Source organism: Schistocerca gregaria, chromosome 5 (assembly GCF_023897955.1).
Source record: "Schistocerca gregaria isolate iqSchGreg1 chromosome 5, iqSchGreg1.2, whole genome shotgun sequence".
In the NCBI taxonomy this organism is placed as follows: Eukaryota; Metazoa; Arthropoda; class Insecta; order Orthoptera; family Acrididae; genus Schistocerca; species Schistocerca gregaria.
Window position 1 is genome coordinate 471,162,733 of NC_064924.1, and position 17,335 is coordinate 471,180,067.

Consider the following 17,335-nt stretch of genomic DNA (forward strand, 5'->3'; position numbering starts at 1 on the left):
AAGCTGTTAAATGTCTGATATCACATGAACAAACTTATTTTACAATCACTAACAAAACTTGGGAGAGTGTGCCCTGCTGTGCACATTGCTAGGCATCTCCACAGGAAGTGCTGTTGAGAAGAATGTCTTCTACAGTTTGGCTTTTTGGGAAAACCTCATGCTTGATGAAGAGGCTAGTGCAATATGCACTACTGCTTGATGCTACACTTGGTCTGCGAAGTTGGGAGCACAGATTGACATGTCGTCAGTTGGTGCTAGCCTATTTGTCACAGCAGATGGTTGGTGCATGAACATGCACACTGCTACTCCAGCTTTAAATAATGAACCTATGGATATACGAAAATACCCTCTGTATCATTCCCATAAGAATCACAAGTCCCACATGAGATTAATTATGGGTATTTAGAGTGTCACTCTTGCTGCTCTCCATACTTGAATGGAATGGCAAGAAGCCCTAATAACTGGTGAAGTAGGAATTATGCTTTGCCATGCACTACCCAGTGGTTTGCAGAATATGGATGTAGATGTAGATGTAGATGTAGATGTAGAGGTAGAGTACGAAGAGTCATAATTTTTTTTTACTTTAAATTTTGATGCTTATTCAGTTATATACATTATACATTATTACTGCTGTAAATTGAGAATCAAGTTCACAAAATCAAAGTAATAAATCTTTTATTTTGTTTAAATATGTGATGGAGAGAGGCTAGAGCCCCCATCTAAATTGCTTGCAACTATCATTTGGATTAAAATAATTGGAAAAATGTAACTGTGATAAACACAGTGAATCAGATCTTTTTGGGTTTGGATTGTGACTTTGCGTTGAACATCAAGAAGGCACTGGACTTTATATGCTTGTATCAGTTTTACAGGACGTACTTGATGAAATAAGCACTCTTTGTCAGCTCAAATAATACACTTTTCTGTGTTTGTCAACTCATGAGATCTCATTACTTAAAACACATTATTCTAGTACCATTATTTTTCAGGTCATTGAAAAAAGTTTAATTATTGTGATGTATTACTGCTGAATAAAAGTTATTGGTCACAAATGTCTCTACAGCAAACAGTGAGGATTAAGCTTCTAAGATATACTATTATTTGTAAATAATTTGAAGAATGTCAACTGATAATTAAGGATGTAGATTGTTTAAACTCAGACTGTAATCTGTCACCATGTAAAATCAAAAGATGGCTTTGACCAAATACTACTAACCATTTATTGGCATTGGAAATATGCCTACTTCATATCCATTAATCTATAATTCCAGTTTGTCATTTATTTTTTACAGTATTTCATAATGAAGTAACTAAAAATGTATGTAGTATTAAGGGTTTGGATCTTGCTGCTTCTCGTTGTATTCCAGTTTCCTTCTCAAAAGCAACACACTCCATGCTGAATATACTGAATGTTTCCTGATATTGGTGTTGTAACATTAATCCTGTAGTATTTGTTTGAATATGATTGTTTGCTATTCGTTACCATCCAGCTGTAAAAGATGCAAAAGGAATGCTGCTATTTCATTACAGATAAAATACAGTAACCAAATCATTAATCCCCAAGCAGGATTTATATGCCCTTGGGCAACAGGAAAATCTGGGAACTTTTTCATCCGAGAGAAAGCCAGGAAAAACTCAGAATTATTCGTAATTGCAGGAATTTTTCAAGTTTTAATTTTCAATTAATTTTTTTAAAAATTTTGGCTGATGAGAACAGATACTCTAACAAAGAATGTTACTGTATCCCGCCACTGAAGAATAATACTAGGCAATAAAACATAAACAAGAGAAAAATACAAAAATAGAACTCTAGTTGCAAAGGAAATGTGCCATTTACAACAACAAAACACTGTGCACACACAAGCATCTGCCAACATCAAAATGTGTTGAAGGCCTTTCAATGGACGAAGACGATGCAATACTTTCAACAACAAACTGCTTCCAATGAGTGTGATGTCAAAACTGTTTACACTGTTCGTTTGAGCAGTTGCCAGCAGATTAGTGTGCATGCACAGTACCTTCTCTCGCTTCTCCAGCTACATCAAGTCACATACTTTCCTTTTTCCTGGTGCGCCCAAGGTGCCTGATTAGTGCATGGCCTGAGCAGTGGCCAGTGTGAGTTCTTAATATAAGATAAGATTACACACAAATGGTTTGTGCTATTTACAATTTTTTCCCAAGACAATTCTTATTCAGGGTGTAACTATGGGATTCTTATAAAGTGTAGAAAGGATTTTATAGAATGAATGTCTTAATGCTGAAACTTACACTTCAACATGGAAAGAGCCATTGCCATACTTGGCAGTGCACTGGCTAATTTTGATCTTGAATACTGAAGGCCATTTTCATTGGGTGATTTTCTGTGGCTCCTGATGTAATATTTTTCTTTATTTCTGGTATTGTATTGATGCAAATCAGAATATATATTGAGGTGCAGTCTTTTAATTATCAATATCACTTTTAGAATATACTAAATGTTAATTATTGTCAGCACAACAGCTCTTGGGAATACACCAAAACATCATTCGGTACATTTAGCACCAGAGATGGTTTTGTAGCCCTTTATTGAAGAATTTCTAGCTTATAGGGATTTTTTTCTGGTTGCTGTTCTGCAGATTTTAGTTCCGTAGTTCAGATGTGAGAAAAATAAGGCATGGTATGCAGTCTTTATGATAACAATATCTTTGCAAAACTTGTAATTCCATTGATTGCCAATATATTCTTAGATAGCTTATGTTCTAAAGAGTGAACATAAAAGACAAGAATAATACAGAGTAGAGAAACACACTAGGCAGATATGTTATTTTGGTTAACAGTTGGTCTAGTGTGCTGAATTTGTACAAATGATGATTATATTTTATGAAATGGAAGTTTGAATGTGCTGTGGTACTTTTCTAGGAACTCAGATTTTTCTAACTAAAATATTTCATAAACTGACAAGCTGATTTAGGAAAACTATTATTTAGGAAATAGAAAAGAAAGAAAGAAAATAGGGCTACAATACTATGACAGTGGATTATTGAAAGGATTACATTTTAAGGGCAAAAAATTCTAGAATACTTTAGATACCAATTTTATTTAGTGATAAATATTTAAATATACAATTTTCAGAAAATCTAAGATGTTTTTAAACAATAATTGAAATACATAAATTGTTACTCACCATATAGAGGAGATATTGAGTGGCAGACAGACACTTTTCAATTCATGTTATTCCATCCTGGATTTTTCATTACAAGATGTTCTTTAGAAAGATGGAAATGATGGCTTTCAAATAATGTATGGCGATCCTAAAATGAAGATGTAATAGCAGGGTTGAATTTTGACAGTGCACATGATTTTTATGAATTATAAATTTTGACTATTTCTTTAAGCAAAATGTTTCTGCATGGGCTATTTACACTGTTATTATCAGCAAACTGTAAATTATACATTAAATAATAAAGTTTCAAAAAATACAGCTATTTTAACAATTCGTAAATTTCACATTTGCCGATATTTTGTATCAAATAGAGAGCATAATAGAAGAAGAAAAGATATTTGTGTTGGCAGTGGCTTTATAGAAAGTTATTCTACCTTGTTACAGTTGATGTCCTGTAATTACTACATATGAATTTTTCAAAAATATAATTGATTGATTCATGTAGCATTCATCATAATATGTAGCTTTCTTCCAAAGGTATCAGCTATATTCAACAAAAAATCTTTCACCCAAACATTTTCTATGGAAATTTTGTCCTTTAATGCATATTGATTTTTCCTCCATATTCCACATAGTTCATTCAAATTCATCCTTGTTAAGTGATAGTGTCCACATATTCATTATTTAGCTTCATTATAATAGTGTTTTCTCTGTCATTACGCAGATCTTCAATCTGTTGTTTCTAGATGCAGGAATTACTTCACTATAAACAATGTAGGAAAAGATAAATGCTACTTACTGTAAAGATCACACACTAAGTGGCAGACAGGCACAGTTAAAAAGAGATTTACGCAAAGGCTTTCAGCCACAGCCTTCTTCAGAAAAAGACAAACTCTTATCATTCGTACCCACAAGCAAGCGGACCTCATGCATAGATGACTGCAAACTCTGACAGCTTGGGTCACATTGTGGGGAATGAAGTGTGCTCACTTATATGAATGAATGATACATATTTCTATTTCAGACATGTCATGTCTGATGAAGGCTGTAACCAAAAGCTTATATGTAAGTGCCATTTAATGGTGCCAGTCTACAACTTAGAATGTTATCTTTACGGTAAGCAGCAATCTGTCGTTTCCTACATTGTTTGTATTCCTACCTGGAGCTTCCACTGCTTGATTTTACTTCACTATATATTATTCCCTTCTTTGTCTTTTATTAATATCACTCAGAATCCAGTAAGTGGAAAAAAAATATTACAAATTAAGTATATCAAATAGAATGAAGAGTGAGAGAAAGGAAAGAAAGGAAAGGAGAAGAAAGAGTGAGGAAACTTGGAGCATCTGTGTAGGAGATTTAAAAAAAAAAAGACACCTTGACAGACATTAATGATGGGGATGAAAAAGGTTGTTTGAATTATGAGGGTTATGCTGATTGCTTTATATATGGTAACCTGAAGAGCTAAAGAAACTGGTACACCTGCCTAATATCGTGTAGATCAGCACGTAAAAGTGCTGCAGCACGACATGGCATGGACTCGACTGATATTTGAAGTAGTGCTGGAGGGAACTGACACCATGAATCCTGCAGGGCTGTCCATAAATCCATAAGCGTATGAGCAGGTGGAGATCTCTTCTGAACAGAAAGTTGCAACGCGTCCCAGATGTCCAGATATGCTCAATAATGTTCATGTCTGGGCAATTTGGTGGCCCGCAAGAGTATCACACTCAGAAGAGTGTTCCTGGAGCCACTCTGTAGCAATTCTGGATGTGTGGGGTGTAGCGTTGTCCTACTGGAATTGCCCAAGTCTGCCAGAATGCACAATGGTCATGAATGGATGCAGGCCATCAGACAGGATGCTTATGTACATGAACCTACCAGAGTCATATCTAGATGTATCAGGCGTCCAATTTCACTCCGACTGCACACATCACACATTGTTACAGAGCCTCTACCAGCTTGAACAGTCCCCTGCTCACATGCAGGGTCCATGGGTTCATGAGGTTGTTTTCATATACATACACATCTATACACTCAATACAATGTGGAATGAGACTTGTCCAACCAGGCAACATATTTCCAGTCATCAACTGTCCAATGTCAACATTGACAGGCCTAGGTGCGGCATAAAGCTGTGTGTCGTGCAATCATCAAGGGTACATGAGTGGGCCTTCGGATCCGAAAGCCTATATCAATGATGTTTCATTGAATGGTTCACATGCTGCTAATTGTTGATAGCTCAGCATTGAAATCTGCAGCAATTTGCAGAAGGGTTTCACTTCTGTCATGTTGGATGATTCTCTTCAGTCGTCATTGGTCCTGTTCTTGCATGACCTTCTTCCAGCTGCAGCGATGTCAGAGATTTGATGTTTTACCAGATTCCTGATATTCATGGTATACTCGTGAAATGGCCGCACTGAAAAATTTCATTTCATTGTTACCTCAGAGATGCTGTGTCCCATTGTTCGTGTGCCAACTATAACACCATATTCAAACTCACTTAAATCTTGATAAGCTGCCATTGTAGCTGCAGTAACTGATCTAACAACTGCGCCAAATACTTGTTGTCTTATATAGGCACTGCTCGACTGCAGTGCCATATTTTGCCTGTTTACATATCTCTGTATTTGAATACACATGCCTGCACCAGTTTCTATGGCACTTCAATTTATCATTTATCATATTTGAACTTAGTTTCATCTTTACTGTCTACTATTTTATATCTTTAAGATTAGAAATCACGATGTTCTTTCCATCTCATTGGCTCAAAAAGAGTAATATTTGTAAATAATATTAAACAGGAAACACTTTACTGATACCCTGCAAAATATTCTTAACTGGTTGTGAACAGGTTTCCAGCTTATGTCTGAAATGCAAATAAAATGATGTGTGACTTACACTGATATTACTTACATAGATACATATAAGAAGCAACAATAAATAGTAGTTCTTTAATTCTGGGGCATCTAACATAGTGGCACTGGTTTCAAAGCAATGTACAGTGTAAGTCTGTAGCACAATCTTCCCTTACTATATCTTCATGGATATGTATGTGTATCAATATGTGTGTCAGTCACATGCCATTTTACATGTGTTTACAACACCCAGTTGCCATGTAATGATAGTATAAGAACCTAAAAGCCTGTATGTGTTTCAGTAAATAATATTTTGTAGAACTTCAGGAAGGTGTTTCTTTTTTGTCATGTTTTCCACAACTGTAAAACAATGGCTCTTGCAAAACACTCAATTGCTACAGCATCCATCATTCCTTCATAAAAATTGATTTATTAACCCTGTGTCTTTGGTCTTGTAAGTAACTTTTCAGTAGCCAAAGAATTAATTAAATGCTATTTCAACCTTTATTCCTGTAATGTGAACAGTGAAACAGATCTCTGTACAGGAAAGAAAGCTAAATAATCATTGGGATATTATAAAATGAACATAAACAGTATGAATTGCAAGAACCCTTTAGTTTTGTGCTAGCATGTTTCGGAAAAGTTACTTAACAACTTCAGACATTGTACCATGTTCGTAGGCAGATATGGTGAATGAATCAGATGTTATGAACTCCGTGATCACCAACTGCAGTTCGTAACACCTCCTCTGTTCAAGTATTATTGGGATATTAGTGTACTTTTTCATTAAAATATGTCCTCTATGCATAGGATACTTCTAAATTTTCCCTTCATGTTTCATTGAATCATGATAGGAGCCTTGGGTAGGAACTCACTTTTGCAAACATTTTGTTTTCATCTTCCATAATTCAAACATGAAAAGTAATACATCACTTTCTTTCATTTTTGGAATATGAAAGAGGTATTGTAATTAGCTGTGACTCTGCTAATTGTTACATTTTTAACCAACTAACTAATATGGCAACATGCTCTATGCTAACTGCTGTTGTAGCAATGAAGCATGATGTAGACTACCATTAGAGGAAGGTACATATTGTTCAATGATACATGTTAATACTGTATGTTTCATTTGTGCTTTAGCATTGCGCATAATAGTAAATTTTCTCGAATTTTGTATTAATTACCAGGTTGAGAAAATTCCTGTTTTTTATTTTCTCAGTGGTTGTAGGAGAATGAAATTCATAATTTTACTAATTTCTCTTCCATAGCACAGTTTGCAGTTTCACATTCCTAAGCACAGATTGCAGTTCCACATTCCTATTTAAAATTATACCCTCTCAGTTTCCACTACAAATCACAAATAGTGTAACATGAATCTATTAACAACAACAATAGTTAAAGTATGTGTTTTCTTAAGGTAAAGGACATAAAAATACCATGTGACAAGAATTCATTGCATTATAGTCTTAATGTAACCCAAGAAATTATTTTGTGTCTTTGTTAAGCATTTTGGTGTAGATTATCCCTTTAGATTCATACAAATTTGACTTTTTTATAGTGGAGAATTGTTGCATTTTCTTGGTTTTTGAGTATACAGTATTTTATTTTAAGAAATATAGTGATCTAAATGTTTATATTCTTGACAGGGAATGGTTATGGGAGAAGTGAAGCATCAGTTGCCTTATTTCTTCAGCGTAAAAGAGATGCTAAACGGATCTACTGTTCTGTTCTTGGTTCTGGGGTTACCTGCATGGGAGACAGACAATGTTTCTTTCCAGCCACGCAACTACAGTTCACACATCTTCTGAGAGAATTTTATGACAAGTTTCCTGTTAATCCTTCAGAAATTTCCTATTTAGAGGCTGATGGTTCTGCGGCATTGGTAAGTAATAACCACTGGATTTTATTTACAAGTTTCACTACTGCCCACAAGACAGTTTCACTTGTTGTCAGTGGGAATGGATTCCATACTGTACACGTCTTTTTTATGTGATAAAGCAGATGGGAAACATAAATATGTCACAATATGTTACTTATCTAGTTTAGTCAAATTTATTTCAGAGTAATAATTCAATTCCGAAGGACTGATTTATGTTTCAGAAAATAATAACTCCATCAGTTTACTGTATATACCTACTAACTGGGTGTTGATGACTCAAATTAGTATTGTTTTTGATGTGCCTCTCATATTATCTAAACCTATCATTTAGACACTGCTATTTACAATTTTATAGTTACAGAACCTTAATTTCTTGTAACTGTATGCCTGGACTTGCATGATAGTATGTTACATTGAGAAAAAAAATAGAAAATTGTAATTCAATAAAGTCTCAGTTTTGGTTTTCAGTTTAAGAAAATATTGCTGTATTTATGGAATTACTGGTTCAGTGTCACTTGTGAGTGTGAACATTTATTAATTATATAAATCTAGTTGACAAACTGTTACATATTTTCTTGACTTTCTAATGGCTGTGAAATAAACTAACTACCATCTGCAGCTGTAAACATTTTGGTTTTGATTAAATCTTGACTCTTTAGATCAAATAAACTAAACTCTGTCCAAACAGGCTTTGAAGGGCCCAACATTACCAACTGACCACAATGTCATCCTTAGTGAACTGGCATCACTGGATACAGATATGGAGGGGCTTGTGGTTGGCACACTGCTCTCGTTGTTGGTTTTCATGACCAGAACCACTGCTTCTCAATCAAGTAGTTCCTCAATTGACCTCACAAGGCCTGAGTGCACCCTGCTTGCCAGCAGCACTCGTCAGACCCAGACAGTCACCCATCCAAGTGCTAACTAAGCCCAACAGCACTTAACTTTGTTAATCTGTTGGGAAATGGTATCACCACTGTGGCAAGGCTGTTGGCAATCAAATAAAATACTTTCACAGAGTGTGAATTTTCAGCAGACCCAGTCAGTCACCCATCCAAGCGCTAACCGAGACTGACAGCACTAAACTTTGGTGATCTGATGGGAACTGGTGTTACTACTGCAGCAAAGCTATTGGTACTCAAATAAAATGGTTTCTTACATTGTGAACTTTATCTTTCATAAATAACTTGTGGATATCCAGCTTCCAACTGTGGCTAATATTGTGTTGCCTGTGAGAATGACATAGTTCAACAGCTGGATGACATAGTGCAAGAGATAGATACAGATTTTTCCAACTATCATCATCAAACATTAATTATAAATTAATAAAACAAACAATGAATAGAACACAAAATTTAAAGAGAAATTTCTTGAAGAATGCTAAGAAGAATTTTATCAAGTAGGCAGTCTAGATGGAAAATTAAACTCTTCCCTAAATCTATTCCTTCAGTTTGAGTCCTCTTTTTCTCTTAAACCAAACTAAGTTAAATGAAACAGAATCAAGAACAAGAGATGGAGTACTTGTGAGATTAACTTATTTTGTTCAAGGAATAGAGAGCTTTACTTAATTCAGGTAGTAAGCTCTAGCCAAGAGTAGGAATTCCACAACCACCAATACTGTAAAATCCTCTAGTGGTGAAACACATGTACTGTACATGTTAAATAAAACTCTATAAGAATAACACAGATTCTACATTCAAAAACTTAAAAGCTCCACGTTTGACATATATTATCACCCTTGCTCCGAACATCTCGACACATTAGTTTGCCCAGACTATGACTATCTCTGGTAGGTCCTGAAATGTGATCAGTTCTCCCTAGCATCCTCCTCACACAGTGCACTATAGCCTTCCATTGCCCTCTTAACCACTGTAATCTACCAATTCACATATAATCATCACAAAAAATTTTAATTTGAAATGACCACCACTTAAGTGGATGAGTGCATGAATGTACATGGAAGAACAGCCCATCTTGGGGACAGCCAGTAACCAGTTACTGAACATGTTCTGCAGAATGTCTCAAGCAGCATGGCTTTCTGCAGCATTACTCAGAATATATGGATTTTCCCAAGTGATACTAATTTCCTTGTACCCCAGTGATGGGGACTAGCTCCACAACATACCTTCATATCTCACAGCCCACTGTTCTTTTACACTTAGCATCCATTAACATACAATCCCACACTCAATTTTTATTATATTTATTTACTTAATTATTTTTTATTGCTGTTTTAATCTTCATCCCCCCCCCCTCCCCTCTCCTTGTTTTCCTCATCTCCTCATCCACTTTCCTCCTAGGTTTTGATTTCACAATTCATTCCTCTTCCTGTATCCATTTTCTTCACATCACCTTCCACATCTAGTGTTGCTATTTCCCTGGTTGGTTAATTTTACCATCCTTTACCAGCTCTTCTTCAAACTGGTTCTCACCCAACAAAATAGTCTTCACTTCCACATAACTGTAATTCCTCAGTCAGTCACAGAGAAGTATATAATACTGCTGTGTGTTGTGTGCTGTGTGATCCTCTGCCTTATGGCACCATTTGAATGTTGTATGAAGGGGCATGTGGACAGTATACCACTCTCCAAGCTGTTATCACTTTTGCATACCTTGGGTCTGCCGCTTATTATTCAAGAATGTCCTCGCTTAGTGTCATAAGGGTGAGTGCATCCTGTTACATTCCACCCATCAAGGAAAAATTACTGGGAGTACCAGGAATTGAACCTGGATCCTCTGCTTAGCAATCAGATACAATGAGTGCTTAGCTACAGACATGGATCTTTGCTTCCATATGTCTCAGTAATTCCTACAACAGATAACACCATGCCAAAATCAACGTGTTTTTTGCATTTACAATAATAAAAGAAAGAAAACTGAAGACAGTTTTATGGAAAGAGGAGAGGAAGTGAGTGAAGTGGGCAAGCAGACCACACAGTATAATCAAACTAATGTAATTTTATTTATTTTTATAGTATGTGAAGTGCAGAACTCACATATCAATTGCCCAAAGCTCTCAAGCATTTTTGAGAAGATATATGTTGAAGTTCTCTGAGTTAGTCATTAAAATTAAAATGAGTTTTGGATGGGCTGCACAGCTCTGTGATACAATGCTCACTTGCAAAAGAGGGCCCATGGTTTCCATTTCTGGCTGATGCAATTTTTTAAAAAAAGTGCACATTCTATGAACGTTTCTGTGAAGTGTCAAATTAAAAAGCATCTGTCGCACTCGAGATTGGTAATTACTGGCCCAAGTTCTTACCCACCTCTAGCCTTGCTAACTACAATAATCATAATATTAAAGCAATTAGCAATTTTTCCAAACTAGTGACTTTGCATCCATTTGCATAATAAATGCATACTAGTATGAGCAAGTGCAGGTAGAATAAACATAGTTTGTTATTTCTGCATATCTTTGTGGTCATTGTAATTGTTGTTTGGCTGCTCATTTAGATGGTAGATTCTTTACCCTGTGAGACATAGCTGGATGGTTGCTTGAAGGTATGTACATTGAAATAATAGTATGTACAGATTATTTTCATTACATCATGTGTTTCAACACCAGGAAACACACATGGAGCTTTACAACATTTTCAATTTACAGACTACATGTTATAACTCCATAAAGCAACCATGACAGACAGATGTACTCCATCACTGCCTGACAGACCAACTCCAACTATGTTGATTATTATGGAAATATACAAAGATGTATATGAGGTCTCTTCAAAAAATTCTGGAATGTTCATAATTTTGCACCAATGATGTGTTGGGACAAAGTGTGGTCAGCATCCCTGCACACACCTGTGTTTTATGTGTAATTGTCAAAAGTTTCATTGTTGTATGTCCGTTAGTTATTATTCAGTACTGTATTGAGTAGAACGTTGTATCACAGAGTTTGTAGATTTTGAGATTGCAGAGTAAGAGGAGCAACATGCATGCATTACATTGTGTGAGTAACTCAAGAAAACCTTTACAGAGACACACCAAATCAAATGATGCAGGAAGCCTACAGTGATGAGTGACTAAGCCATACTCAGTGTTACGAATGGTTCACATGGTTTAAAATGATCAGACGGAGGTTAAAGATGATCCTCATTCAGGACACCCTGTGGCGTCTCACGGTGAGGGCCATGTCAGGAATATCAATGAAATTGAGTGTGTCAGTTGGAAGCTGACTGTCTGAGAGATTGCAGAAGAATGTAACATTTCAGTTGGATCGTGTCATGAAATCCTGACACAGCATCTTGGAACGCACACTGTTGTCACCAAGTTCATCCCACAGTTCATGAGCCAAGACGAGAAAGACCTTCACTTTTCAACATATGAAGTGTTTCTGGATTGCGCGAATGAGAACAAGATGTTCCATAAGAGAGTTATAACTCGTGATGAGACGCTGGTTGAAACCAAGGTTCAGTCTTCACAGTGGACTGGAAAAGCTCCTCCAGACCTGCCCCCTGCAGACTGTTTTCCTTTTTTTCCGGAAGTTGAAAACCCCATTGACAGTATAAAGATTTGCAGTGAGAGATAAGATAAAAGAAAATTCAGCAAAAGAAAAGTCACAGGCAGTGCTTCATACAATCCACCAAGATGCATCCCAAGACTCCTTTCAAAAGCAGAAACAGCTTTGGGGTCAGTGTATCAATTGTAGAGGAGATTATTTGGAGAAGACCATTCACAAGAAGTAAAAGGTAAAAAATATTTTGTGGAAAGAATTTTGGAATATTTTGAGCAGACCTTGTACATGAGGGCTGTTCAAAAAGTACCCCACTTCTATGTACAACATCAGTCTTTATTCACATACAATTATCTGACACTAGTTATCTTCAAAGCATTACCCCATTAGTAGTCTGCACACAACTACCAACACTGCTGCCAACACTAGAAGAATCACTGGAAAGCCTCTTTTGGTGTGGCATGCAGATGCTCTGTTGAATTCTGTATAATGTCATTCTGAAATCTAGTGTCCTTCAGAGTCTGTTTCTGTTTAGGCAAAAGCCAGAAGCCACGCAGTGCTAGATCAGGGGAACAGGGAGGTTGACAAAATACAGCCATGTTGTGTTCAGGCAAAAAACTCTGAATTAATTGAGAGCAATGAGCAGGTGTGTTATCATGGTGGAGGTGACACCTGCTCGCTGCCTATGAGTATGGCCATGTGCATCTCACTGCTTCATGAAGTCACTGCAGAATCTCTTGGTAGTACTCCTTCTTGACATTGGTACCTTTTGGGGCATACTCATACTGGACCATGTCATTTTAGTAAAAAAAGTTAGTTCTGGAAAAGGAGGAGGCCAGCCAATCATCTTATCATCAAAAACACTTCATACTGCTTTCATAGAAGCATTGGCGATGTGTAGTCATGCATTGTCCTGCATGAAATAACCATATATCGTTTTGTTAGGTGTTAGTTCTTGTAAAAAAGGAGGCAGTATATTGTTCACATACTTCTCAGAATGCATTGTTTCGTGGAAAAAGATTGGTGCTATTGTTTAGTGGAAAAAATGGGGCAATAATTCGTCTTGCAGTAATTGCACACCAAACTCCTGTTTTCACATGATGCAGAGGTTGTTGATATTTTTCATAAGGATTTTTGGAAATCCAATGTCGGTTGCTCTGAGAATTTATGTACTCTAACTAATGGAGCCATGCTTCATCAGAAAAAAAAGTATCTCAGAATTAACTTCCCCATTGTGCACAGACTGTAACAGCCAGTTGCAACAATGATGTCAAGCAACAGAATCTGAGTTCCTCAGTTAATGTACTACCATTATTTTGTATGGTTTCAGTTTCAGTTTGTGCACAATTCTATGAGCACATGTTGAAGTCCCAAATGGTGCAGAGATACTCCCAGACTTCTTTCCAAGGCCTCCCCTATCTTGTCTGATTTATTTTTGGTTAAAACACTAGGTCCTCTAGGTCTTCAATTATGTAACAAAGATCCAGTCTCTTGAAATTTCTTCACTAATCTGCATATCACTGAATCATTGGGAACATGAACACTATGAAATTTTCGTATGAATTCAAGCTGACATTTCACATACAATTCAGTTTATGCATATTTCAACACAAGATTTGATCCTTAGTGTATACCATACCAAATAGAATCTCGACAGGAAACTCAAAACAAAACAACCAAATGCTCAGGCACACAGTACAGAAGACATGCGCATGTTATTTCTGTGACATATAGTCAGGGAAAGCCACGGATTCAGTGCAGTTGTGATAGTGATATCTAGTAGGGACGTCTAGCAACAATATTTGAAGCAATTAAACGTGAAAAAAAAAAAAAAAAAAAAAAACCACTTAAAAGAAAATACTGTACACTGTGTCCCACAGTGTAGGGGGCATATCTAGATGTATCAGGGGTCCCATATCACACCAACTGCACATGCCCCACACCATTACAACAGAGTCTCCACCAGCTTGAACACTCCCCTGCTGACAAACAGGGCCAAGGATTGTTTCCATACCCGTACATGTCCATCCTCTCGATACAATTTGAAATGACACTCGTCTGCCCAGGCAACATGTTTCCAGCCATCAACAGTCTAATGTCAGTGTTGACAGGTCCAGGTGAGGTATAAGGCTTAGTGTCATGCAGTCATCAGGGGTACATGAGCTGGCCTTTGGCTCCAAAAGCCCATACTGATGATGTTTTGTTGAATGTTTCACACACTGACACTTGTTGATGGCCCAGAATTGAAATCTGCATCTGCAGGGTTGCACTGCTGTAGCACTGAACAATCCTCTTCAGTCCGTTGGTCCTGTTCTTGCAGGATCTTTTTCCAGCTGCAGAAATGTTGGAGATTTGATGTTTTACCAGATTCCTGACATTCATGGTACACTCATGAAATAGTCATATGGGAAAATCTTCACTTCATCCCTACCTCAGAGATTTTGTGTTCCATTGCTTGCGTGCTGAATATAACACCACATTCAAACTAACTTAAATCTCAATAATCAGCCTTTGTAGCAGCAGTAACTGATCTCACAACTGTGCTAGACACTTGTTATCTTATGTAAGCATTTCTGACCACAGTGCCATGTTCTGCCCATTTACATATCTCTGTATTTGAATACGCATGCCTACACCAGTTTCTTTGGCACTTCAGTATATATTTTTTAGAGTGGTGGCAACAGAGAAAGAAGCTTATAATTTTCTTTGTCTTCCGCATTATCTATAAACATGGATAGTCTATGACGGAACAACAACAATATTATGTAAAGGATAGACTGATACTTGCCATGTAGAGGAGACTTTGAGCAAGCCACAAATAAAAGACTGCTACACTTTTAAGCATTTGACCAAAGGCCTTATTTGAAAGCATATAACACACACATGTTCACATAAGCTTGCCTCAGACAAACATGACCATTGTCTCTGACTTCTATGTGAGTTGTGCTTGTGTAAATGTGTATGTGTATTTTCTACATCGGAAGAAGGCCTTTTGGCTGAAAGCTGAAATGTACAGCAGTCTTTTTATTGTGCCTACCTGTGATTCATCATGTCCTCTGCATGGTGGGTAGCTGTCTATCTTTCCATGATATTGTTGTTACTTATTTTTAAGAGAGGTATAACTTTTGCTCACTTTAGATCTTTTGGAAAGTTACCTAAGTTGAAGTTAATGTATAGTTGCCAAATTTTAAATTTTTAAATATTTGTGGTGTTTTCATGAATTCAAGCTCTATGATAGGTAACATTATCATAGTTCTTACTTTTTCCCCCCACAGAAACTACATCTGTTTCCTTGCAATGTATTCATTCGCATAATTTTCAATTTTGTGTATCATTTATTGACCACTTCATGCCATTTAGCTGTAAATTAATGTTCAAATAATCTAAGAGGGCTCATATTCTATCCTGAACCATTAATAAAGATTAAGAATGGCACAGGGCCTATAACACTTCCTTGGGGAACCTGAGATATCACTTTGGTTTCACTAGAAGATTTTCTGTCTATGATCTGTGACCTTTCTGGCAGGAAATCATGATTCCATTTGCTTAACTGAGATGATAATTCATAATCATGCAGTTTGATAGAATCTATGTGGCAAATTAACATGTATTAGTCTGATACACTGGCCAGTCTGTGTGTCATTTCTACTTAGTTTTATAAACTTGTCTTGGAAATCAACATTGTTTCTTGTCTGCACCTCAGAAATGCAAAATGCAAACTATTAAAATGGCAATGCACACAGACAAAATTGACAAGATTTACACTCAAACAATGCTGATGAATTACTCCCTTATAATTTCTGTCAGTTCTGATCATAATAAAAGCACCCACTTGAAATGCACCAGGCATTTCAATATTTAATGTTTTGCAATGCATCATGTGGGAGGTGTGACTCAGGGCTACAAAATAAAATAATTTCTCCTCTAAATAGTAGTGCCTGCAATGCAGTTTGCATTATCAGGACACTTTTTTTGGCACACTAATCACAAATAAATGTAAATGGCACACCATTGTTAGATTGTAACCATTTGTTACACCACTCAGACTGTGGTGTAACACATACATAACTGACATGACAGAACTAAACCAGAAGTGCGCTAACACTGATCCAACTCTTTTCTGCCATGGTTTTAGTCATGTGCCTTATGCTAACTAACAAGAATGAAAATTATGTACATACATCGTTGATTACCTGCTTCTTATGATTTAAAATTAAAGTTTCACAAATCTGAAGAGTTTAGTGATGAATTAAGCTTACTTCTGATTTGAATTTACATGTAGAGTAACATTTTTATAAGCATTATCTCCCACAAATACTCAGATCCAATCGAGCAAACAGTTCATTACATGAAAACATTAATTAATTTTAAAGTCTGCTGATTTAGAAGTTACTAGCGTGTTTTTACAATATTATGTTAAATATAAGTATTGGTTCTCTGCCTGAACTTGCCACAGTGGTAACACCAATTCCTGTCAGGTCACCAAAGTTAAGCACTGTTGGGCGTGGATAGCATTTTGATAGGTGACTGTCGGGATCTGCCAAGTGCTGTTGGCAAGTTGGGTCCACTCAGCCCTTGTGAGGCCAATTGAGGAGCTACTTGACAGAAGAGGAGTGGTTCCATTCATGAAAACTGGCAATGGCCGAGAGAGCACTGTGCTGACATGTCCCTCCATACCTGCGTCCAGGGGACACCTACCGGCTAAAGATGACCTGGTAGTCAGTCAACACCCTCGGGATTTGCAAGGACTGTTCAGATGGGGTTTCTGCCGAAAAATCAAGAAATCAAAATGTTTGTGTCTGTTTACATTCAGATTATGGTGGCAACCAGTAACAAATAATGTATATTGAACTTGAAATGGAAATCAGCAATCTTTCCCACAGAGGGTTTATTTTGTACAGATACATTGATATATAAAATGGATAACTGACCACAATGAATTTACATGATGACTAATGTTCCTACCGTAATGTACTGTTGACATGGTATCAATAAATCACGAA

At 36.6% G+C, this 17,335-nt stretch overlaps 1 protein-coding gene across 1 annotated transcript in view; it reads left to right on the plus strand.

The window, feature by feature from the left end:
* The window catches only part of LOC126272096 (fatty acid synthase-like), a 332,645-nt gene that overhangs the window by 34,543 nt on the left and 280,767 nt on the right, over positions 1 to 17,335 (plus strand). The window contains exon 6 of the mRNA XM_049974674.1: positions 7,644 to 7,879. Within this exon, the coding sequence (XP_049830631.1) occupies positions 7,644 to 7,879 (236 nt within the window). The remainder of the gene's footprint in view (positions 1 to 7,643; positions 7,880 to 17,335) is intronic.